Source organism: Numida meleagris, chromosome 22, assembly GCF_002078875.1.
Source record: "Numida meleagris isolate 19003 breed g44 Domestic line chromosome 22, NumMel1.0, whole genome shotgun sequence".
In the NCBI taxonomy this organism is placed as follows: Eukaryota; Metazoa; Chordata; class Aves; order Galliformes; family Numididae; genus Numida; species Numida meleagris.
Genome location: NC_034430.1, coordinates 2,500,082 through 2,524,292, shown reverse-complemented (window position 1 = coordinate 2,524,292; position 24,211 = coordinate 2,500,082). Strand labels below are relative to the sequence as shown.

Below are 24,211 nucleotides of genomic sequence, written 5' to 3'. Positions count from 1 at the left end.
CCCCATCCCCGGCCCGGGCCGCCCCGTCCGAGCGCACCGCGGTGCAGCCGCTGCGGCGCTTCGCTCTCCGCTCGTGGCTCGGCTCTTCCGTCCCTGCCCCTCTCTCTCCCGGGAAGGTAATTAACCTCCGCTTTCATTACACTTCAAAGTTGCCTGAGAGCTCCTAACTGTACGGAATATCTAAGATGCCGTGACCGGAGGGCAACGCGGAGACTTGATTAAAAATAATAAGAGCGGCTCTCCTCACGGTGATGTCAGGAGCGAGTTAAAGCGAGAGGGGCGGAGGGAAAACGGCGAGAGGGGGGAGCGGCACCCGGAGCCCCATAATCCCCCCGGAACCCCCCTAAGGAGCTCGCTCCTTACCTTGAAGGCGACGGGCAGCGTCTTGTTGCACCTCCAGTGGGATGGCAGCACGGAGCACAAGAAGTTGGGGCTGTCGGTGCGCACCAGTTCTCCGGCGTGATCCGCCAGCACGTCCACGACGGAGCGCACCTCGGGCCGCGCCCGACCGCCCGCGGCGGCGGCCCCCAGCGCCCCGCTGTTCTCTCCCATCTTACCGCAGGGGAACGCCGTGGAGGGGGGTGTGAAGCGCCTGCTGGTGCTCGGGTCTACGGGAATACGCATCACAACGGAGGGCGTTAAGGAGCCGCCGCGGCCGGGGGGTGCGAGGAGAGCGGCGGGGCTCGCCGCGAGCAGCCGGACCCCGTCCCGATAGTTCCCCGTTCTCGGGGGGGCGGCGCGGGGGAGTGCTCGTTCCCGGGGAGCGCCTGAGGCGGCTTCGCCGCTGTCCCGCCCGCCCCGTCCGGGGAACAGCGGCGCGGAGCCCCGGCAGAGCCACGTCGCGGCCGGGCTGCAGGCTGCTCCCCTCCGCCGGGCGGCCCCGACAGCAGCTCCCAGTGCCGCCGCGCCGCCCGGCACCGTATTTACTGCCGGCCCCGGTGGGGGGGCGGGGCGGCCGTGAGTGACGGGGCGTCGCGCCAATGGGAGACCTCCCCCCCGCCCCCCGCCCGGCTCCCGGGAGGCAGAGGGGCGTGGGCAGCGCCGAAAGGGGCGTTACCTCCCTCAAAGTGGGCATGGCCTCACCGACCCCCGCCCCGTCTGTCCGTACGGGCTGAGCGGCCGTACGTCGGGGCTCCGGGGGCCGCTCACCGCCCGTGCACTCGCCGTAGTTCGGCCGTCGCTCAGCGGGGAGGGCCGCTGCTCTCCGTCTCTGGACACGGCTTCCAGCCCACGGCGGTCCCGGGGCGTCCGCAGCGCTCAGCGGGAGCTGCGGGAACGGGCACGGCCAGACCCCACCGCAGTCGTTGGCGAAGCGACCGCGTCTCCCGGAACGAAACGGCGGCGTCGGCCTCTTCGCGGCAACGCTGAACCGGGAGGCGGAACGCGCCGGGAGAGGGCGGGGGGCAGCCCCGGGGGGCGGCACGGGGCGCTCTGAGCCGGGGGGGTCCGGCGGGGCCGGGCCGTGCGGGGCCGCCCGTAGCTGTGGGCCCGTCGGGGGCTGTGCGGAACGCAACTTCGATTCCTTTTTTTCTTTTCAAGACTTCTTTCCCTGAGCTCCTCTGTAAACGAACGCAGCGTTACTCTCCCCAAACCGCAGCGCGCGTAGGGGCCCGAGCCGCGCTCCCGTCCCACGGAGCCGAGCCGAGGACAGGAGCGAAAAAAAAATAACCCCGCGTTTGCTTTTTTGTTTGTTTGCCCGTTTTAAAACACTCTGTTAATAGGGAGGAGCGGAGGTCCCCTCGCCCCGTTAAGCCCCGTCCCGCTGCGCTCCTGCCCTTTTTAGGGGAAAAGCTCCCCGCGCACCGCCGCGCTCAGCGCTTTTTTCTGCCCCCGTTCGGCGCCCCGGGGGGGGAGACACGCTCCCTCCTCCCGCCCCTCGCACAGCCCGGAGCACACTGCGGGCGGGCCGGCCTTGGCCGGGGCTCAGTAGTTCCCCCCCGCCACGATCCCCATGGGATTCCCCGGGGGTGGCACGGAGAGGGTGTGCGCGTGAGGTGGGGGGGGCACACGGCGCCTGCGCAGTGCCCCGCGGGCGGGCAGCGCTGCAGTGCGGCCGTAGCACCGCTCGTTGGCGCCGCGGCTCCGCGACGGGGCGGGCGTCGGGAACAGCGGTCCGGCCCGGTAGAGCCCCCCCCCCCTGCTCCGCAGCCGCCCGGTGGCTGCCGTCCGCTTCCCGCGGCTCACGGCGGTGAGACTCCGGTCCCGGTCTTCCCTCAGCCTGAGCCCAGGGCCCTCCGTCCCTCTCCCCTCCACGGGCCCGTCCCGGGGCTGCGGGATCCGGGGTGCGGGCGGAGAGGTGGCACGGAAGGTTCCTACCGGTTCTCCCTCACCGGAGCAGGTTGGGAACGACGGAGCCGGTGCAATGGGGCAAACAGAACATCGCTGCCGCGAAGCACAGAGCTGGGACAGCCCTGGGATCAGCGCGATGCTTGGTTCCAGGTTTAGTGGCTTTACATTTCCTTCCTTTCCTGTCTCTTTTTTTCCTGTCCTGCTGGGAACCTGCCTTTAAAGTGGCTCTGCCTAAAAGCCCACATCCCTGCAGAGCACAGCCCATAATGCGTCACCTCGGCCCCTTCCTCCCAGCCTGCTCCCCACCTGCAGAGGTGACCGCTTCCCTTCCTCTGCACAGAAGCCACCGAGTGAGAAGATGATCCATCCATGGGTGGCCAGGAAGGGCCTGAGCACCCGATGTGGGGCACGTCAGCCCCAGCCCCAGGGAGCTCACATAGGGCAGCCCCATGTCCAATGGGTCAGCCCCATCCCACAGTGGGGCTCGGCCCTTCTGTACACCCCTGGGAAATCCTCGGGGGTTCCACAGCTGCTGGTGCAGTGGCACACGGCTGTGCACAGGGCTGGGTGAGCGCTGCCCTCCCTAGAAGGCTCTTGCCTTTCATTAAGCTTTATGCAAATGCGTTTCATCTAGCCCGACTCACTGCAGCTTTCGGTGAGGAGTGGTGATGCTGTTCAGGGAGAGGACACAAACCTGCCTGCTTCCTGCAGTCTGTCCAACTGCTGTTCCCCCACACCCAGGTGCGACAGAGGTCAGTGCCCATGCACAGCCCTGCTGCCCACAAAGTTCTCAAATCCCTTTTTATACCAGTTACAACATCTCCATGTCCTCAAGGTGCCATATGAATAAATACCTTCCCCAGATACCAGCAGCCGGTCACCCAGGGGGGGGTATTCCCAGGTGCACAAGGTGCCACGTCCTGCCTGTCCCCAGCAGCCGCCCTAAAGCCACCCTCTGTCCCCCCCCATTGACTTTTTCCACTTCGGAGCAATGCAGGCAGACTGACCCCCCTAACCCAATGCTTCATTTTGTGGCCCTGCGCTTCCTCATGGCACTGACGCCCCTGTTGACATTGCGGGGAGGTCAGTGGCTCTTTAAATCATTACTTGTTGGGACTGCTTCCCTGACAGCCTCCTCTGTAGTTGGTAATTCATTTGAGCTGCTATTTAGCAGCAGAGCTGCTCGCTTCGACGGGCGCAGGGCCTTATAGGAAGCTTTCTATTAAGAATTCATCGCAAGCTCCGTCTCAGGAGCACAGTGCTCAGTAGGGCCATGCGGGTGTCTGGATCTGTTTTGTAGGGAAGGGATGGGGATCTGAGAGCAGCATGCAGGGAGGGAGCGTGCTATTCATTCATAAATCAAACGGCAGATGCTCGATCCAGTGGGGTGTGCGATGGTGACAGTTTTAACCCCTGAGTGTCACCGGCAAAACGGGTTCTTCTCGAGGCAATTACGGGTGCTGCAACCAGAGGCTCCTGCAGGAGGGAAGCTGCGGTGCTCAGGGGAAGAAATAGGGGGAAACTGTGGGGAGAAAAGGCAGCGTCTGCCCCAGACAGAACTCACTGGGAGGGCTGTGGCTGTGTGCCCCATCCTGCTGACAGCTCCTGCGGGGCCACTGTGCCCTGGGGGCAGCGGGTACCCAACGCCTGCAGCACCCACTGCCACGGCTGTCACCGAAACCCGAGCGGGGACATCCATTAACCCCACTGCACCTCGCTGTCTGCACCAGCAGCCCTGGGCCGGGCGGGTGGGATCCTCACTCGGAGCAGCCAGAGGAGGAGGAGGAAGGCGCTGGTGGGAGTTTTGGCACAAAATGCCATCGCTCGGGAAATACAATGCAAAATTCCCACCGTGCTGCCTGGGGAAGGTTTTGGTCACTGCTGTGCACTGTGCTGCAGGGTGCAGCACCAGCAATGCTGCTGCTGTTGGCACGGAGCATGCAAGAAGAGCCGGGACGCACGGCTCCCCTTGCACCGTCCCGCGGGCGCCGCGTGCAGCACCAACACCCGCACTTGTGCGGCACCAACAGGACGGGCCGTGATGCGGAGAGGACCACGAGGGCCATTGACGTGAATCCTGCGGTTCTGAAGTCAAAAAAGCTCCATTCTACATTGTTCAGAACCGCGATTCTCTTCTCCCCACAATGGCAGCAACGAAGAGCGTGTCCGGGGCGCGCATCCTCGGTGCTATTGATAGTGCATGGCAGAGCCTTGTGGAGCATGGGTCCCATCTGCCACTTCCACTCCTTTTTTAAAAGATCCTAATGACTGTCAGATCCTTTTAGTTCTTAATTAATTTCAGAGTTCAACTGCAAATAGGAAACAAGACAGCTTTTGCCCTTACGCATATGAATATTACTGTTCCATTTAATGTGGTTACTGGTGGAATGCTGTTATTCATTCCTGCCTGCAATAAAAGCCACATGTTTTTAAAACTTTGCACTTGAAAAAACTTTTAGGAAAGAAATCAAGTATGTTTTGTATGCATGGCATGAGATAAAAACTGGTCATAAATATTCAAAGAACAGTCAGAGCTTTATGCTTGATTTAAACAAGTGAACAGAGAAGCGCGATGGTTGAAGTGGAGAATGAAAGCCCGATGTGCCTTTAAGAAAGTGCTTATGCAGAGAAAAGGACCCATTCACGCAAAGGTTACGGAGCACCTGAGGACATCCCATCTCCTCCAAAAACGCCCCAAGGTGGGTAACAACTGGAAGCACAGGGCTTTATTCAGAGCTGTTGAAGTCTGGGGGGGGTTCTTGCTTGTTGGGGTTTCGAGGGGTGCGATGCTCGTGCCGGACCCTATGGGGAGGGAGGGCACGTCTCCCTCAACCGGAGGAACCATGGGGTGGATGCACCACCCAGAGCCCTCCATAACCCCACAGCGCGACGGGGAGAAAGAAAAAAAATTCCAAAGGAAAGAAAAAGGGGAAACGTCTGGATGGCGGAAAGCGGAACCGAAAGGCACATGACGACGAGAAAAGTACGACGGGGCCGATGCGAAAAAAAAAAAAAAAAAAAAAAAGAGCACAGTGTGATTTCTAAGCTCGAGGAGAGCGGCTGTCACGGAAGGGCAGCACCCTGCCCCCGTGCTGAGCGTGCGGCGGTGTTTCCCTGCACGCATTTCCCAGCGCTGCTCCCTCCGCCCGGCCCCAACGCTGCCGTGATGTTGGGCATCGGACGGGCGCGCGGTGCTCCCCCCCCCCCCCCGGGCTGCTGGGGAAGTCAGATGTGAGCGGAGAGAAAGCGGCCGCTGGGAAGTGCTCACGTTCCCCGCTCTCACCTACATCCCCACTGCAAGCCGTGGGCTCAGCTGTCGCTGCTTGGGGGCTGTGGTGGCTGGGAATCCCCCTGGGGGTGGGTGCAGACATGGGGGCTCAGGGAGGGCAGGAGGGGCTGGCAGTGCACAGCAGGCGCTGGTTGGAAATCCAGCGTCTCCCTTGGCTCAGGTCTAACAGAGCATCTCAGCGCTACATCTCAACAAAACCAGCTCTAGAGGCAGGTGCAAACATGCCGTATCCATTTAGTGGCTAAGCTGTAGCTTCTCTGCAGGACTTCAGCCTTGCACGGGGAACCTGCTCTGCGCTCCCCAAGGGCACCTCGCCGCCCACAGCCCTTTAAGCAGGCAACCAACAGAGCAGCTCCCCGTGGCGACCCTGTACATCACTCCACAGCACATGGTGGGCTCTGCTGCCTCACCCTACCACCCCCCGGGCAGCAGAGATACCCCGCAGCAGCTTTCCTAAATTCCACAGCCCTTCCTGGAATACCCTCGTGCTGGAGGTGGAAGAGTTCCCCCTGAGTCTCAGATGGTTTGTCAGCAAGCCCAACCCAACTGCTTTCATCCAGGTGAGGGTTTCCCCACCTGTCTGCAGGCAGATAGCTGCACAGCACCGCAAGCGCAGGGTGGTGGTGGTGGTGGTTCTCCTGCAAGAGAACAGCGCGGAGAAGCCCCACCGAAGCAAAAAAGCAGAGGTAGCAGACAGGAAGCACAGACAGATTGCAGCGGTGGAGCCCGAAGAAGCTGCAAGGTGCGCAGCAAGCAGATCACATCCGGCTGCAGGAGCACGACAGGAGGGCGGCAGCGCATCTCTCCACCCTGCTGTGCGTTGCTGAGTGCAGCACGAGCAGACTTGCTGGCTGCGAGCATCAGCTCGGCCCCGGGGGCAGCTCCCAGCTCTCTGCATTCTGTCGCTGCCCCCAGTCCATGTTGCAGCTCGAGCCGCTTGCTCAGCACCCCTACAATTCCAGGGTCCTCCTGTGGACTGTGGTGCACGCTGACCTCAAGGGGCCGTCCCACCCCGGTGATAAACCTGCACTGGGGACACGCCAGACCCCCAAGGAGATGCCACGGGCGCTGAAAATCACAGCGCTCAGCCATTCCCTGCAGATCATACCAGTTACAAACAAAAACATGAAATCATGGGCAAACAGCTTGGTGATGCCACCCCATAGCTCAGGGCAGGTGATGCACGTGGAGCTCAGGCTGCCTTGCAGCCCCTGTGCAATGCCACTGCCGTGATCGCGCCCTGCGTGCTTCCATCAGTGCAGCACATTGGCCTTGCTCGCACAAAACAAGGAGCAGCTTCTCCTGCACAAATTGTTCCTCACCCCCCCGTGGGATCAACCCCTGCTCCCTGCCATGCCCACAGACTGTGGCATTCCGCAGAGAACCAGTGAAGGTTCCCCCCCAGTGACACAGCACAACCTCAGACGGCCGTCAGCGGCCAACACATAGCAAAGTCATTTGGAGAAAACTGCCCTCTGCTTCCAGCAGCAAATTGTCCTTCACGCTCAGACCGTTGTTTTTTGTTTTTTGTTTTTTGTTTTTTCCAGGCTGGTTTGCTTTCTGCAATTATTCACCAGTTTCACTTCTACGAATAACGCCGGGTGATGCGCTACCACCGCGGTGTCACGGCGGAGCTGCGGTCGGACAGCTCTGACTCGATGGGCTCTGGGCAGCACCGCTTCTGCTCCTTCCTCGGATTATTTTTTTCCGGTGCAAACGCTCTCTGTTCGTATTTCTAATAGAGATTCTCCTGGGCAACAAACCCCCCCGGCTGCTAAGTTGGATGGTGTGGAGCGGCTGCAGAAAAGAAGCCCCAAAGAGGGCCCTAACCGCACCTCACCCTGTGCAGGCACCCAACAAACCCCCCTGACCTGAACGGAATTAGTCACAGACTGACAGCCACGCAGAAGGTACTTTTCTGGTTTCTGGCTATGAGCTCAGACAAATCGAGTGCAGCGCTCTTTAGGGGACGTTGTTAAGTCACTGTTTGGTGCACATCCATCTCCTGCAGCCTGGGAAAGGAACCGCTGCCTCCAGTCCCCCCCCAGTGAGCTCTTTTTTGCAGAAGTTTCTTCTAAAAGCTTGGAGGTGTCTGTCTGCCTGGGTCAGCTGTCTGAAACGGCCAAGGCCACGGGCCAGGAAGCGAAGCGGCTCAGCTGCAGGTTAGGGCCGGAGCCGAGAGAAATGGAGAACTTGTCCAGACAACGCGGTCGTGGCTTTGGGTCTCGCATGAGCAGCCAGCTCTGCGGGGAGAGCGGGGATCTTATCTGCGAAACGCGACCTCAGCTGTTTCCTCGGGCCGGGGCCATTCTGCGTCTGGCTGGAGGGACCGCCTGAACCTCCAAAACTGGAAGAGATCATGTGGTTTTGGAGAATATTTTTACATTTTCTCCTAAAACTGAACAGAGGGCCCTCGCTGGCAGGAAGCGTGGGCTCCGGGAGAAGACATTGGCGGAGGAAGCAAGTTGTCTGGGTTCAATTCGCAGCTCCACCGCAGCCTTCCCCAAGGACCCCGGACAAGCTGCTCGTGGGCTCCGGCAAGTGCTGCAGCTTCCATCTGCAGAGCAGCGATAACGGTGCTCGTGCCATCCCCAGCACCGCAACCTGCTCCGCCCCACTGCCCCGTGCACGGCCCGTACCTGGCCTTGAGGAGCTCCCAGCTCCCATCGGGGTGATGCTCCTTCAAGGAAAGCGCTGCGAGCCCCGGCAGGCTCACATTCTTGACATTTCAATCTGCTGCGCTGATCAAACGCGCACGTAGGAGCCAACCCTGCCAAGAGCGAGCGCTCTCAACTTCCATTTATGTCAGTGGGATTGCGTTTTCACAGGATTGGGGTTTTGAGGCCTCACTGGCTTTGCTCTCCTGCTGAAATGCAGCCACAGCCGTGGTGAGGTGGTGGGACAGGCGGTGGAACGTCTCCGTCCAAAGTCTGGGGACACAAAGTGTGAATTCCCCGTTGCAGCAGTGGATCCCAACCCACCCCACCATCACAGCCCTGTCATAGAGTCACAGAACGGCTGAGGTTGGAGGGGAACTCAAAGACATTCCAGCTCCAAGCCATTCCATGGGCTGGGTGCCCCCCACCAGCTCAGGCTGCCCAGGGCTCCATCCACGGCCTTGGGCACCTCCAGGGACGGGCACCAGTGCCCACACCTCACCTCGTCCCTTCTTCAACATTAACCAAATCCATTTGTTTTCCAGCCTGTCAGGTCCAACCATGTTTCTGAAGGCTGAGGATGTCCCATGCTGGTTGGGCAAACTAGGAACTATTTCACTGGCGTCTGTTCCCCCACTGGCCAAAGGAAGGTGATGGGGAGAGCCGCAGGTGGGGGAGGGCTGAGGACTGAAGTGCACTGATTTGGCTCTCAGCGCCTTCAGGTCTCCCAGCCGCCCTCTCCATCTCTTGTATATCACAAAACACCTCTGAAACCGTGACACAAACAGACCCAAATGGCACAAAGAAGCCTGTGCCAACGGGTTCCAGCCATCCCCGGGTCTGTTGCACCTAGCTCTGTAAGTGGAGAGCCAACAAAGCAGAGCTAACAAGGAGCAGACCCATGAATTTTGGGAGGGGGAGAAATAAAACAAACAAGGGAAGTGCAGCTCCGTGCTCAGCTCAAGGTGCAAAAATAAATACGCAGCGCTGATGTGGAGCAAAGGAGGGTCTGAAACGCTGCACCACTCAGAGGCCCCTGTGAGCTGCAGAGGCAGGGAGAGCTTAAAGCACGTGCTTAGGACTTTTAATACTGGGGGAGCTCTGAGGGTTTGGGGCTTTGATGTGGGAGGTGGGGACGGTGCCAGAGGAATCCTCACCGCCCCAGTGGGGACCTGGCCGCAGCCCCACCGCCGTGCTTGGGGCTGGGGCTGCTGCTCCCTGGGCTGGCACTTGGGCTGAGCTCATGGAAAAAGCAGTGGGATCTCTCCTTTGGTGAGATTTGCCAAAACTGACCCAGGGCTAATGAAAGGAGGTGTTTAATTATACGGTTGAAGGTAATTGGGCACAAAAGTGGCCAGTAAAATGCAGCCATGGTACAAAGGAGCTGAGGAACAAGGGCTTAATCCTGGAACAGCACATCTGATTTACTCTTTAAGTTCTCTGGCCAATGCTTTCTCCCTCTCCTAATGAGGGAAAATGGCACAAATCCCCTCTAAGCAGTTTATTCCTGACTTCAAGTCACCAAAACCATGGCACTGTGCTCCGTCCCAAAATTATCTCAATGCATATGCTTTGAGTTTAAAGGGAACGGCACGGCTCGCATCTGCAGCTTCACGTCTGCCAGCCTGAAAAGAAGCAACCACTGCTGCTTTCTGTGCACAGGATCAAGCACCTATCTCAGTGCAGGGCACGAAGCATCCACACTGCACTGATAACGGGATGTCCCTACAGTGATCTGCAGGGAGCAAGCATGCCTCTCCCATAATAACCCTCGTGCTCGCTCCAAAGATCAGAAAGCAAATGCATTGGTCTGCAGCACCCAGCTCACCCCACGCTGAGACCATGGGCACTGGTAGCACACGGAACCCATCTGCCCATCCCCATGCCACAGCCCAGCAGGCACAGAGGGTGTGAAGAGCCAGGCAGGGTTCAGCTCCAACGCAGACTCTGGTCCAAGGGCTGACTTGGGGCCAGGGTCATGCTGCTAACATCATTCCTACCGTTTTGTTTTCATATATTTTTTTTTAGAAGCTATTTGAACTCGAACCACGCTGAGTTGTGAAATTGCAGCCCGATATAGCAGACAAACACACACAACTGACAGCAAAGCCAGGAGGTCCCTGCCCAGCCCTCATCTTCCCAAATCAGAATACAGACCCAGAGCCTCTCCCTCCAGCCCTCCCCATGCAGGGTTTGGCCATCCCAAAGGCAGAGGTCAGGCTCCTGCAGGTCCCTCCTGCATGACAAGGACTGTTGAAAAAAAGCACATTTTTCTGTCTCCCTTCCCCACTGAGGACGGCTTCTTCTTTAAAAAACAATCTCTCTGCCTTGTCCTATTTTGGCTGTTTTTTATATTTTATTTTACAATAGCTTGTGTAATCTGTTCCTCATGTTCCAAAGGCGCTCGCTTCTTCCAGCGGGAATGGAAAATCATTGTTTCTTTTTTATTTTCCCTTTTCTTTTTCTTTTAATATGTTTATGTTATGGAAAATACCCCCAGACTGCAGACGCATTGACTGTCCCACTCTCTTAAAAAATAAAAAATAAAATAAATAGGAAAATAAAATTTAAAACATTTTCAGAAATGGAAGAGCTGAGGAGGATGCTGCGGTCAAAGCCCCCCAGCAGACCCCCGCGTGGTCCCACTCCCACTGCAGACATCTTCCATGAGCACAGAGGAGGTTTTCTCATCTTGCTGCATAGAAAAATGCAAAATGTTTCCCTGAACCCCAGAGCAACCCCGACCCCAGGATGGGGTAGGCAAGGCCAGGATGAACGGTGGTTGTACACCACACTGGATATGAGAGGCCAATGGGAGAGTGCCCGGGTGTTGGGGCACCCCGCAACCATGACAAAGCCTGCCTCTAAATCAGTGTTGGTCTGGCTGTACCAGCGACAGGACAAGGCTGATGGGTTTTAGCCAACAATTAAAACTAAGTCTCTTGAAAACCAACCAGACCTTGCTGGGAAGAGCATTTACTCCACCATCCAGCGTGGCTTCTTGGGAAGGCACCGTGGAGCAGCGCTCAGCCCGCGCCATTGGCTTTCAGTCTGGGTGATGCTTTCTGCACAGGGCAGGAAATATTGTGTGAAAGTGACGTGAGCTCTAAAACATAAAAAAAAAACCCAAAAAACACCAAGAAACCCCAACTGACGGGATGGCCAAGGCTTCAAAGGGATTTCTGCGCTCAGGACGGAAGGGATGGGAGCGCTGATTCAGCTCATTTTCAGCATGGGCCCAACAATGACCCCAACAATGACTCCTAATAAACAAACATGACCCCAGTCATGACATTTTCTCCCCAACCTGGACGTGGCCGTAAGAAGGATTGGGGGCACGCAATGGGAGGAAGAGGGAACGTGAACCCATGGGGCTGAGCCTGGGGCCGAGCCTGGGGCCATCCCTCGGGGCTGCTCCACGTGCTCCTGCTATCAGCCCCGTCTGGGGATATTTACAGTGTGGCCGTGGCTCAGCCTCGCTGCTTCGGATGGGAAGTCGCATTCTTGCTCCTAATGCCAACCATGTGTGGATCCAAGCACACAGCTCATTCTTTGTTTCCCAAACTGTACGCGGCCAAAACAGTGGACCGCAAACACTGACGACATATCAGAGGAGATCAAGACTAAGAAATCATCATGAATTAAAGTGCTCAACGCAGGGAAATGCCACTGTCTCCCTACTCCCCATTAGATCATAACAAGGTGACGAAAGACAACGGATTTATACCCCTTCCCCCACCCCAAAACACACAAACAGAAATACATTATTAAAAAAATAAAAAATAAAAAGTAAAGACATGCCATGAGCCAGCAGGGTGCCCTTGGAACAGGCAGAGCCACTGACAGGCGGTCGGAGCAGTACACAGCCTTCCTGAGGAGGGGGGGAAGCATGGAGACAACACAGATTTTGTGGCCCCAGCACACAGCTTGGGCTCCCCAGATGGCCCTCAATGGGCCACTCCATCGGAGAGCTGAAAACTACTTTTTCTTACTAAAAAAAAAAAAAAAAAAATAGTGTTTCCAGACTTACTAGGGGATACCTTTGGGATTTTTCAATTCATTCCTTAAATGTTTGCACAAACAGATCTCCGTTTTCGTGGATATTACCAGAAATGTAAACAAAAAATGGGAAGAGGGTGGAATCCAAAAAAAGCCATGAGGAATTTAAATGAGCGTTCATGGCTGTTTTGCAGTGCTCACCCAAACGTAGCTGCGTGCAAAACTGTGGATTCAGGCTGGATATGAGGACAGAATTCTGCTCTGGAAGAATGTTAATGCATTGGTACAGCTGCCTGGGGAGGTGGTGGGGTCACCATCCCTGGAGCTGTTCAAGAACCATGGAGATGTGGCACTTGGGGCCATGGTCAGCGGGCAATCTGGTGGAAGGTGGATGGTTGGACTGAATGATCTTAAAGTCTTTTCCAACCTTAATGATTCTGTGCAGGGGAAGATGCTCTGGGTTCCACAAGGAAAACCATCTGGCCATATTCCATCCTTGGAGCAATCGTTTAATCCTCCCCCATTTAATAGTAATTATGTCTGAAACAAAAACATTTATTGCTTTTATGAGTTCCTATTTGTGTGAAAATTGCATACAAGACGTGATAGTTCTGTTTCTTGCTCTTTTTATTTCTGAATGAGCAAGCCCAGTTAAAGCCCAGCACTTCTTCATCTGGATTTGGAGGCAGAAGTACGGATTAAAAAGAGCCATGCAAATGGTTTTTATAAACTTCTCTTATTTCCTTGCCGTGGGACTGCCTTTAATTATCTCTATGGAGTACAAAGGACACATCTGTAGTGCCACCATCCCTGAGTGCAGGGCAGCAGGACAGACATGGTCCTTGTGTCTGTTTGCAAGACTCTGGCTCCTCCTATCCCCATCCCACACTCAGTGCTCAGGAGGACACAGGGAATGCCTGGGTTCTGCAAGCTGACACCACTGATCTGCCTCAAAAGCACACGTCATGTTTGGTATTCTCAGAAATAGGCCAAAATCCGGTGAATGGCTGATGCATTTCTGGTCACGTAGCCAGATGGCCCCACTGAATTGCAGCCTTCTCTGTTCTGCTCCTTCAGTAGGGATTGGTTTGGCATCGCCCTTCCCCAGTCTGTTCAGGTTCTGTCCAGCCGAACCATCTGCAGAGCCATCATCCAGGACCTGGGTCTTCCTGGCCATGACCAGCTCAAGATTTTGCTTGAACTCCTTAACTACAGCTGCAAAGCCAGGAAGGGAAAAGGCAGCAGCTCACAGAGCTCTGCCCAACTCTTTACAAGCATTGAGCTTCCTCCCAAAAAGGTCTCATCCCACATCTTGCAGCCGTGCTCCCCAGCAAGGGCTGTGGGCAGCCTGGATTCCTCCTGCTGTTCCTTCACTCATGGTTCTAGAATCAAGAACATATCCCAGTGCACGCCAAGCATCTCACCTGCACAGCATTCATGCTCCTGTGAGCAGCATTTGAAAATGCCCCATCCTTGGAGACACCCCAGGTCAGGGGATGGGGCTCTGAGAGGTCATAGAGCTCTGGGTGTCCCTATTCATTGCATGGAGGTTGGACCAGATGACCTGGAAGCGTCCCTTCCAACTCAAACGATCCTATGGGTCTCAGCACAACGTGCTGACCCTCCCTTACCCAAGGGGAATGCAACCACACGGGAAAAGGAAAAAACGAACGGGAGGAAAACCACGCACTAAACCTGGATGAGTACGACAACGGCGCAACGCATTGGGAACCCAACAAAACGCCCCGGTGAGGAGAAGCAAGAGGAGACGTGCCAGCAAAGCTGGGGCACGACCCAACGCTGGTCGGCTCCTTCACAAAACAAATAAGCAACCACCACCCCAGCAGCGTTTCCTGCTGCACTCACCGCGCAGGAAAGTGGAGGAGTAGGCGGCGAAGGAATCGAAGATGCCGTTGGAAGCCATCCCCTCGCCCCGTGGTCGGGCTCTCCTCGAGCAGCTGCAGGAAGAGGAGGAGGGACGGGGAGGAAGAGGAAAGCCCGGCGGCGTTGCAGGTAGCCCGGCTCACTCGCGGCGTTGTGGTCGGGAGCGCGGCATCACCTGATCCGTGGCGTCAATGGCCCCCGCGGTGTCTGGGGTGGCCGGGTTGAGCTTTTTCCTCTTTTTCTTTTTTTTTTTTAATAATAATTTTATGGCGCGCGCGCGTTCGTTGGTTCGTGGCGAGCGGCAGACGGGAGCGCCGAGAGGTTTTCTCTTTAATTAATTGTATCGTTGCCTGAGAAGAAACGGAGGAGAGAGCCCGTAGGTTCCTAATTGGGTGATTGAAGTAACGGCCCATTTGCAGGCAGTGGTTTTCTCCTTTTAACTGCCTCTTCTCCCACATTCACCACTCATCTGCACTGTCGTTTTTAGCCGGGCTTTCTGACTCCTGGCCCTCGCAGACGATCACTGGTGCTGAGACTGCTTCCATATGTGTAGATGGGTGGCTCTTCTTCACAAGGATTTTATGTGAATTAGCATTAAGCAAAAATCTGAAGCACATGCGGCAGAATAAACACGGCTCTCCACAGAGCAGAGCGGAGACCTGCCGCCGTTGCTTTTGGGGCTGTTTTGGGGTTTTGCATCTCTTTCCATGGAGAAAAAGGGGTGGGAGGTTCAGCCGTCACCTGGCTCAAGGCCCAGTAGGGTCAATGGGGAGAAAAGTGAGGAGGGGAGGAGGGGAAGGTGCTTTTAAGGCTCTGTCCCTGCCCTGCATCAGGTGCCAGCTGCGAGCTCTGATTCACACACCAAGCAAACCTCCATCAGCTGTGCTACGAGGGGAGCTCTGGAGGGAGCTTTTCTCTTGGTCACCCTCCCACCACTTCATTTTTCCCTGAATCACAGCTACACCAACCCCACAGACACAGCACCAAGCCCCTTGGGCACAGCTGGGGCTACTGGCCTTGGCCACCGTCCCTCTGCAATCCACAAAATGGACCTTTGTTGTAACATTTCTCCTCCAGCTCTTTGGAATCAGGACATTTCTTCCCCAGGTGGGGCTCTGGGTGCTCCAATTTGCTCCTTCAGATGTAAGGGTTTATTCTGTGGTCTACAAAGCTGTGAGTATTCCCTTGCTATCTGTACGCTGTACCTACACAGAGCTCCCAGTTTGGGTCATGGAGATCAGCACCGCTCCGTTATGTGCATTTATTACATTTGGGTGAGGGCAATGAGCACCTAAAGCAACCAGTACACATGGAAACCCAAAATCCCTCCCCAGAGACCTATAAGAAGCAACTGGAGGACAAAACCCATGTGATATTCTTCAGACAGATTGCATCCATTGGCAAAAAGGGGTCTCTTTTTTTTTTGGGGGGGGAGATGTGAAATGGAGCAGGAGTGAGGTGAAAATCCCACCCCGCAGAAAGCACAAAGGAACACAAAGTGCTAGAGGGAACGGCATCGCTGGTGTTTTTGATTGTATGTGCAAAGCACAGCCTGGGAGTGGGCATGTGATAAAAAGAACCAATTAAAAGTTCTCATGCAAATTACCCATCTCTTCCATGGCTGCCTCTGTGCAGAGCATGCAGCTCTCCCACCAACGTGCTCCTGCAATACGGGAGAAGTCCTGTGCTGGTGGGAGGCAGCAGGTGTGCTGCAAGGGATTGTTTTGCTTTGGTTCAGTGTTTTATCTCAGCCTCAGCTGCTCACAGTGCTGCCCAGCTTTGCAGGGATTCTGCAATCCCAGCAGGCGCCCAAAGCCAAGGACCCAGTGTGAGTCTGGGAGGTCCATCTCCCCCGAGTGTTCAGAGAGATGCAGCAAGCCAGGCTGGCAGCACCACCCCAAACTTTCCTGCTGCTCCAAAGCTCCACATTCACTTTCCAGACATTACTGTGAATGAAGTTCCAAAGCAAAAATCCTCTGAGCCTTTGTTGCCCTCCCCCTGCAAACAGAGCCCTAGCCACGGAGCAATCCCAGCCCATGCAGGAGACGCAGCGCTGCCCCAGTGCTGCAAGCTGCAGCAGCAGCCATGCACTTCTAGGTGAGTAAACCTGGCGTTTTACCCTCTGCTGCTCAGAAAGAACTGACACTGCTGCAAACAGGTTGCTGTAAGCGCACCGACACAGGGGCTTTACCAGCCCGCTGACTTCCTCTATGGCGCTGCTAAAACCGCGGCTGTCTGCAGCCGCCCTCCTCTCCTGCACCGCAGCTCTCACCTCTGGGAACAGCACAACCAAACCCGGCCCCAGGGCTGCAGGACAGCAGCTCCAGCACGGCTGTATGCACACACACACACACACACACACAGGAGCACCCAGGTGCTGAGCAAAAGGCAGAGCTCGGAGTGTCAGCACCCGCTAGTTTGGTCCATAGGGAAACCACTGCAGCACCCACGGTGCTTCCCAAGCAGAGCTGCAATTGCAAGAAGGGAGGTGGGATCGTGTTTTCACGTGAAAAAAAACAAGGCATGGGGCAATGGGGATTAAAACACCTCTTCATTCGGGCTGAGAGCGAACCAATGCAAGCCCTTAGCCCTGCAGTGTGCCCTCTCCTTTTGGCAGGCTGCCTTTAAGCCGAAGCAGCAATCAGATGCCCTGAAGCCACGGTTTAGCTTTGCTTGCCCCATTCCCCGGGCTGGTGGCCATGCCCCACGTTGGCTGTGGCTTCAGTCATGGGAAACGAGGCATGTGATCGCCTCCATCCCCACCATCACCCTCAGCCTCGCCGGCGCCAGGCTGCTCTGCGAATGCCGCGCGCTGCCCGGACCCTCGTTGCATGCGCCCGTGGCCGAGCGGCACAATGCTGCCATTATAACCCCGACGCTCTGCTGATCCCCCGGAGCAGGGACCGGCCACGCGGTCGCTCCTATCTCTGTGCATCCGAGGGGTTAAAGGAAAGCACCCAGGTCCCGGAGCCTGGGCAAGCAGCGGGAATCTGCAGCAGATCCTGAGGTTGTTCAGAGATGGGACCGCAGCTCTGGGGTAAGGGGGGAACAAGGAGAGAAATGCGTAAAGTGCTTTTAGGAAGGGGCCACGAGTCAGAGGCAGCATGCAAACATCCAGTGCTGTCTTGGGGCACAGACCCTGTGCCCACATGGGGATCGCTAGAGCTCTGAGGGGCTTTGGGGATGGGTGCTCCTGCAGGACACCACCTGACCCTGGGGCCCCTCTCACCCTATCAGCGAGAGCACAGCCTCACAGGGCTCTTATCTCTCCTTTCACTATCATGGGGCTGAGAGCAAGGTGAAGAAATTGCAGCTGAGTGCACCACAAAGCTGAATGCAGCCCCACACCGCCGGGCACCCGGCTCCGCTCGGGGCAGTGGTTGCACCATCACCGGTCACACCACGGTCACACAGTGCCCTCCTCCTGACCCTGGGATCACACGCTGGTGGCACCTCCATGGACCGCATCCCTGTCCTGTGCACTCATCTCCACAAGCCCCAGCCCCTGTGTGCTGCCAGCACGACGGCAATAGGCTGCAAGGTCCCTTCCAATGCAACCATGCTGGGATTTTTTGATTCTCTGATTCCAGGTGAAAGCAAAAAAGCGCAGGGGCCAGCAGGTCCCCATGGGTGCAGCTCTGGGGTCAGACATGGGAGAGCAAAGCAGAACGGAGGGGATGAGCATCAGAGCTGCAGAGACAGCTGCAACAGGGGGTGCTTGGGGTGACTTGGAGGGGAATGGCCCCCAAGGGTGAATTACACCCCCAGGTGATGACAAAGCACTTTGGCTGCTCAGTGACATCCCCCAATGGTGTCACACCATGGGCATCCTGCAGCTGCTCCCTCTAGGGCTGCATCCAACCACGTCAAGGGAGAGAATCTAAAAATGTGCCCAACCTCAACCCATCCACAGAGCACAAGGAAGGTCCCTTTCCCCCCCAGGTTCTCCCATTATAAAATAACAAAGGGAACATACAAAAACCACCCATCCATTTTAACTGCTCCTCTCGCAAACAGCAATGCGAAAACAAACAATTTATGGCAAACGGTGTGAATTTTTGTGTCTGGTCTGTGGTCTCAGAGCATACGTTACCCAAGCAGAGCTTTCTGCAGAAGCCAAGGAAACCAAGGCGGCTGCTGGTGGGTTCCCACTTGACGCATCTCCCATAAGGATGAGCAGAGCAGCAGTAACCCCACGCTGACCAGTGTGGAGGAGGAGGATCATGGGAGAGGCCCCGAGGTCTGCACCCCACCACACAGCCACACCACACACACTATGAGCCCTGATGTGGTGGGATGCACGAGGTCTAAATCAGGGATTAAATGAGCCCAAAGACCAAGGGATGACCGTGAGTCTGCACTGCTTTTTCTACTGGGCTCATTCCAGTCCCACAGTGTCGCTGCATCCATTCCCTACCAGGGCATTTCTCCACCCAAATCCTCTTCCAATCCCATCTCCTACTTTGGGGGAATACTTTTTCCATCTTCTCTTGCCTTCTCGTGCACAGCAACCCGCACAGCCGGCAGGATGGGACCTCACTGTGCTGACCCCAGGACACGGCTGGATCCCATACAAGCATCCCTTAAACAAAGAAACAGCAGAGAAGCTGCGGAGCCCTGCACTTCTCCCTCCCAGTCTGGGGGGGCAGAGGGCTTCTGGGGTGGCCAAGTCTGGGGCAGGAGGGGGCGACCTGGAGCTGCCCTTGCACCCCGCTGCATTCATATTTGTTTTTATTTAGTTGGAGAGCACGGCTTTGCTCGCAGCAAAGCGGCGGCGTGACCGCCTCGTGCCTCGGATGTAGGGCAGCAGACGTGGGAAGCTGCCGGGTTCAAAGGCTCGCGCATGCCCTATGGATCCAGACGCTCCAGCCTGCAGTAAAGTGGCTCCGTTTGGGATTTGGCATCGTGTAAATCTGCGAATCAGCAGCGCTTATTGATCCAACCCCAACGCCTCTTTGATAAAAAGAGCTGCTCACTACAATGGGAAAGCCACAGGGCACTGCCAGCAGCTGACCCGGCGCCCAGCAGCTGGGGAGGAGCTGCCATCCCTCCCAAACACACTCTGGGGTCAGAACTGAGGCTCTCAGGAGGGTCCTGGCATTACCCCGTGAAGGACCCTGGTGTCCGGTGGGATGTGGTGGGGGCATTCCCCCCTGAGAGCAGTGTGGGCTGCAGTGTGTCAACAGGCAACTTCTGAAGCAGTTAGCAAACTGAGTGCTAACCCACAGCCTGCTGTGGGCAGAGAGCTAGGGTTAGGGTTAGGGTTAGGGTTTGCCCACCCACAGCAGAGAGGGGACCCCCAGACACAGTGTTCATCCCATCCTCCTTCCCAACTTCATCTCATCCCATTTCCCAGTGTCATCCCATCCTGATACCCAGTGTCACCCCATCCTTCCCAATGTCATTCCATCCTCCTTCCCGACTTAATCCCATCCTCTTTCCCACTTTCATCCTTACCAAATCAAAAGGCAAAGAGGATCTAGGAAATGCTTTGATGCTGCACAGTCACAAAGAGTAGAAAATACATTAACATCATCACAAGAATTGTAGAAAAGAGATCTTGGGGAATCACCAAAGTTCTTCTTAGGGCACATGTGTGTGATTTGGAATTACAAATTGGACTGTCAGCCTTGCTGTGACCAAGGTGGCACTGGAGGCACTGGGACAAGCCCTGAACTGCAATATCTCATGCTATAACAGGGATTCAGTGCTGTTTTCCCTATATACCCTTCTCCATAAACCTGTCCTGCCCTCGAGTGAACAGAGACCAGCAGATAGGACTGAGGGCAGCCTCCTCCTTTTCTCTTCCCGAAGGCAGAACAAAGCTGCAGACCCCCAAGCACCAGATTGCAAGGGAAATCAGGGCTGGCATCTGCCTCTCCAGGTCTCTTTTCTTCCTGATGGCCCAGGAAGATCGGGGGACAACTACCAACACCCTCCAGCCGGGTGCAGTCGTGGATGTTTGAGGTCTTCCATTCAGTTTTTGTTAAAGCCCTGTGATTTCGGGCCACTGCCATCTCCATCCTCACCCTCAGCCCAAGGCAGAAGCGCTGTGGATCCCATGGCTGGAGGGATCAGTGACAAATACTGGGGTAAAACCTACAAAGGAAAAGCACAAAAGAGGTGCTTCGGAGGGAAAGGCAGAGCTCTCTCCCTGAGGTGACAAGCAAAAAAAGAAATGGCTCCCGAGTGGTTTTAGTGATGGGAACAACCTGGGAGGAGAACCGTCCGCGTGCACAGGGAGGCACATCCACCGCTGACGGAGCCCATTGCGAGAGCAGGGCGTGGGAAACTGCCTCCGACTGCGGTTTCTCTGAGCTGAGGACTCAGTGTCGGCGCTGCCGGGTGAGTCACAGTCAGAGCAAGAGAGAGGGGGAAGAAAAAAAGAAAGAAACTTAAAAAAAAAAAATTAAAAAAAAATCTCAAAGCCCAGCGGTGGCAATTAGCGCCTCGGACCCGGAGCAGTCACCTCCTGCTCAGAAGAACGAGGTCAGGTCTTTGAAGAAAGAAAGATCCAAAAATGGTGTTGGTGGGTTTTTTTTTTTTTCTTCTTTTCTTTTTTTTTCTTTTTTTTTTTTTTTTTTTTTTTTTTTTTTCCTCTTCAAACCAGGAAACAGCCCCTGCCTCGAATCAGCCAACAAACAACACCTGAAATCTCCTCTCTGGAGTGGTAGGAGGACGGGCAGGGAGGCTCTAAGGCACTCCTGACCTGTGTTTGTCCTTATCTGGAGTAGTTCAGGCTTTTAAAGTGGCACATTTCTGGGTGAAAAAGACACATTTCTGGGTCTCTCACTGTCCTCGTGTGTGCGCCATGCCGGGTTCTTTGCTATCCCCCATCTCCAGACCCTGGGAGTGGGACCCAGTTCATAACACTGACCAGCACTGGGAGCCAGGAGGGGGCTGCCCCTATGGGAAATGTCAGCACGGAGACGTCTGCGGGGTCACAGAGGCTCCATTGAGCGCTGCTGACGTGCGCTGCTGGGGGTTGCACCTTCCTGCAGGCATCGGTAGATCTCCTCATGAAACGAAACCGCTGCGAGATTGAAGCTCTGAATTCTTGTAATTTGCTCTGAATCATTTTCAGATCGCTCCTGCAGGTGACTCAACCTGGGAGAAAAAGATAAATAAATAAATAATAAATCACAAAACCGCATTTCATTCATGTTCGAGAGGCGCTGGCAGGCGGGGAGCAGTCAGGGCACACACGGTGGGGAGATGCTGGCACTGCTGCACGGAGCTGTGGGTACTCCATCCCTGGGAGGGCCCAAAACCATGGATGGGGCCCTGGGCATCCTGAGCCGGTGGGGGGCAGTCGGCACATGGCAGGGGGTCGGGGTTGGGGGCTGCAAGGACCCTTCTGACCCAAACCCAACCATCCTATGATTCTTGGATCTTTAAGGACCCTTCCAGCCCAGTCCATTTACAGTTCTTTAATCTTTAAGGACCCTTCCAACCCAAACCCAAACCATTCTGTGGTTCTATAATCTTTAAGGACCTTTCCAATCCAAAGCCAAGTCATTCTATGGTTCTTGGATCTTTAAGGGCCCTTCCAACCTAATCCATTTATGGTTCTTTGCTCTTTAAAGACCCTTCCAACCCAAAGCCAAGCTACTCTATGGTTCTATGACCTTTAAGGACCCTTCCAACCCAAAGCCAAGCCACTCTATGGTTCTATGATCTTTAAGGACCTTTCCAACCCAAAGGCAAGCCATTCTGTGGTTCTTGGATCTTTAAGGACCCTTTGAACTCAAAGCCAAGCCATTTATGGTTCTACGATTTTTAAGGGCCCTTTCAACCTAATCCATTTATGGTTCTTTGATCTTTAAGATCTCTTCCAAACCAAACCCAACCATACTATGGTGCTATAGTCCTTAAGAACCCTTACAATTCAAACCCAGCCCGTTCTATCATTCTATAATCTTTAAGGACCCTTATAATCCAACACATTTATGGTTCTGTGATCTTTAAGGTCCATTCCAACCCAACACATTCCATCACTCTATGATTAAGGGAAGGATGGAAAAGCCTCCACCAGTGAAGACACCTCTCCTACCCATGCAGGAGGCATTTCTGTGGCCAGTGTGCAGCGATGCCCCTTCCCTTGGGCTGTCACATCGCTGTCACACCGGACACGCATGCAGCCACAAGCAGAGCCACTCCCAGAAGCACTTTGTCCTGGTTCCCTGACACTTCTGGGCTGCAGGAGAACATATCAAGGGCCCAGCTCAACAAAGTGGATCGGAAAGGGGGGAAATAAAATGAGGCCTGCCTTTGGTTTGGGAGGAAACGCTTTGTTTTTGGCTCAATTTTTTTTCTCATGTTTTAATTTAGAAAGTAAAAACTTGTGTTGCTGAACTGACTTCCCCCCCAGGATGTCCCTCCAAGTTAGAGAGAAATCCAGGCTGCAGCGTGCAGAGCGCTGCTCTCCTCCTGGCAGGGACAGACATGCTGACCTGGCTGCACTGCAGCGGTCTGCAGCAGGATTTTGGGGGCAGTGGCAAGGAGAGGTGCAAGGAGCAGGAACCGTGCAAGGAGCAGGAGCCACACGAGGACCAGGAACCACACCAGGACAGGGACTGCGGCTCCGGCTCTGCACTATTGAAGGGATTTGAAACCCAGGGCCCTGCGCTGCCCGCAGACACTTTTGAACTCAGCAGGAACCCTGTGGTGACACAAAGCCACGGGCCAGAAGTCACCTTATCTGCGACCCAGATAACTGATGTGAAACCATCCGGGCGCTGGGGCCGGACGGGGCCTGTGCTCATACCACGGCATCCGCTCCCCAGACGCGTCCCAGCGGCTCTAGGAAGGCCCAGCCCTCACCCGGACACCTCTGGGGGGTGACACCCGTGTGGACGCAGGGTGGCTCAGGGATGGCTTAGCACCATCTCTGCCCCCAAACCTCTGGGAGCGTGGAGATGAAGGGGCTGTGGGTAAGGGAGCACCCCCAGGATGGGGACGCAACGCCTGGAGCTGGAGGTTGCCCTCTCAGGGCTGACACCCACCATCACCTGCGGCCGGGAGGAAGCGGAGGAGGGAGTTTTTCCCCCCCCCCACACACCCCGGCAGACAAAGCCTCTGCACGAACTCGTGAAATGGCCTTTTCTCAGCGGTGGAGCAGACACAACACGCAGCAGCTTCCGGCCCGGGGGGGCTGCGGCGCAGCGGCTCACGCACCCCAAGCAGAAGTCTGCGCCGCGCGGAGGAAGTCGCTGGTGGCCGATGGCCCCGCGGCGGTTTGCAGCCCCCATTGCACTGGGGGGGGGAGGCAGAGAGAGGGATGGGAAGGAGATGCAGCTCCTAGTGACTCCCCCCCACCTGCAGCTCTCTCGGCTGAAGAGCAGCCAGGCTGCACGCTCTGCAGGGATCAGTCTTTCTAGCAAGGCTGTATGGGCAGTACCTTTCTCTCAGCACTTTGCTGTCCCCCATCCCCTCCTTCTCTATTGGCTGGAGCAATATGACCCCCCCCCCGTGCCAGCAGGATGCTCCCCTTGGCAGCAGCAGCCCCATGCAGAGCCCGGCCCCATGCTCTGCACACACCCAGCCAGCTGCAGCCACCACCTTAGGAATGATGCACCGAGAAAACCCCCATCCCATAAACACTCGCGACCACAGCCGCTGCACTTCCTTGATTACCAGCCCCACACTTTTCATTAGGAATTACTTATTAAACAGGGATCTAACCTTTCTCCCGGCTGGTAGCAGATAATGAGGGTTTTATTAAGTTGTCGTGAGCAATTGGCGGCTAATGCAAGCTGCATCCACTTCATCCGAGGGCCCTGTGCTTCATTAGCGATGGGTTATTAAGCCATCTATAATTAAATGTTCAGTGTTTTGAAATTCAGTGCAGTGAACGGTGGTGGCCACCTCTCAGGCAGGAAGGACTGGGGAAGCATCCTGCAAACACCCAAATGCAGCAGATTCTGCAGTGACTGGTCACAGATTCATGGGAAGGAATTGATATTTGTGCCATGTTTTGTTGTCCCGGTGACTTTCGGGTCTAACACGACCCGGTGAGTTCCAGATCTGGGGCCAAAAGTTGCACTTGGAGCAGCGTTTGCAGCCCCAAGACCCCTTTGAGTCTGGAGCACCA

The 24,211-nt window shown here is 55.9% G+C and overlaps 1 protein-coding gene across 1 annotated transcript in view; it reads right to left on the bottom strand.

Moving 5' to 3' along the window:
- Nucleotides 1-14,341, bottom strand: part of RUNX3 (runt related transcription factor 3) — a 43,674-nt gene extending 29,333 nt beyond the window's left edge. The window contains exons 1-2 of the mRNA XM_021375383.1: nt 14,101-14,341; nt 364-608 (exon numbers count right to left, since the gene is read on the bottom strand). Of these exons, the coding sequence (XP_021231058.1) occupies nt 364-608; nt 14,101-14,158 (303 nt within the window). The 5' untranslated portion in view covers nt 14,159-14,341. The remainder of the gene's footprint in view (nt 1-363; nt 609-14,100) is intronic.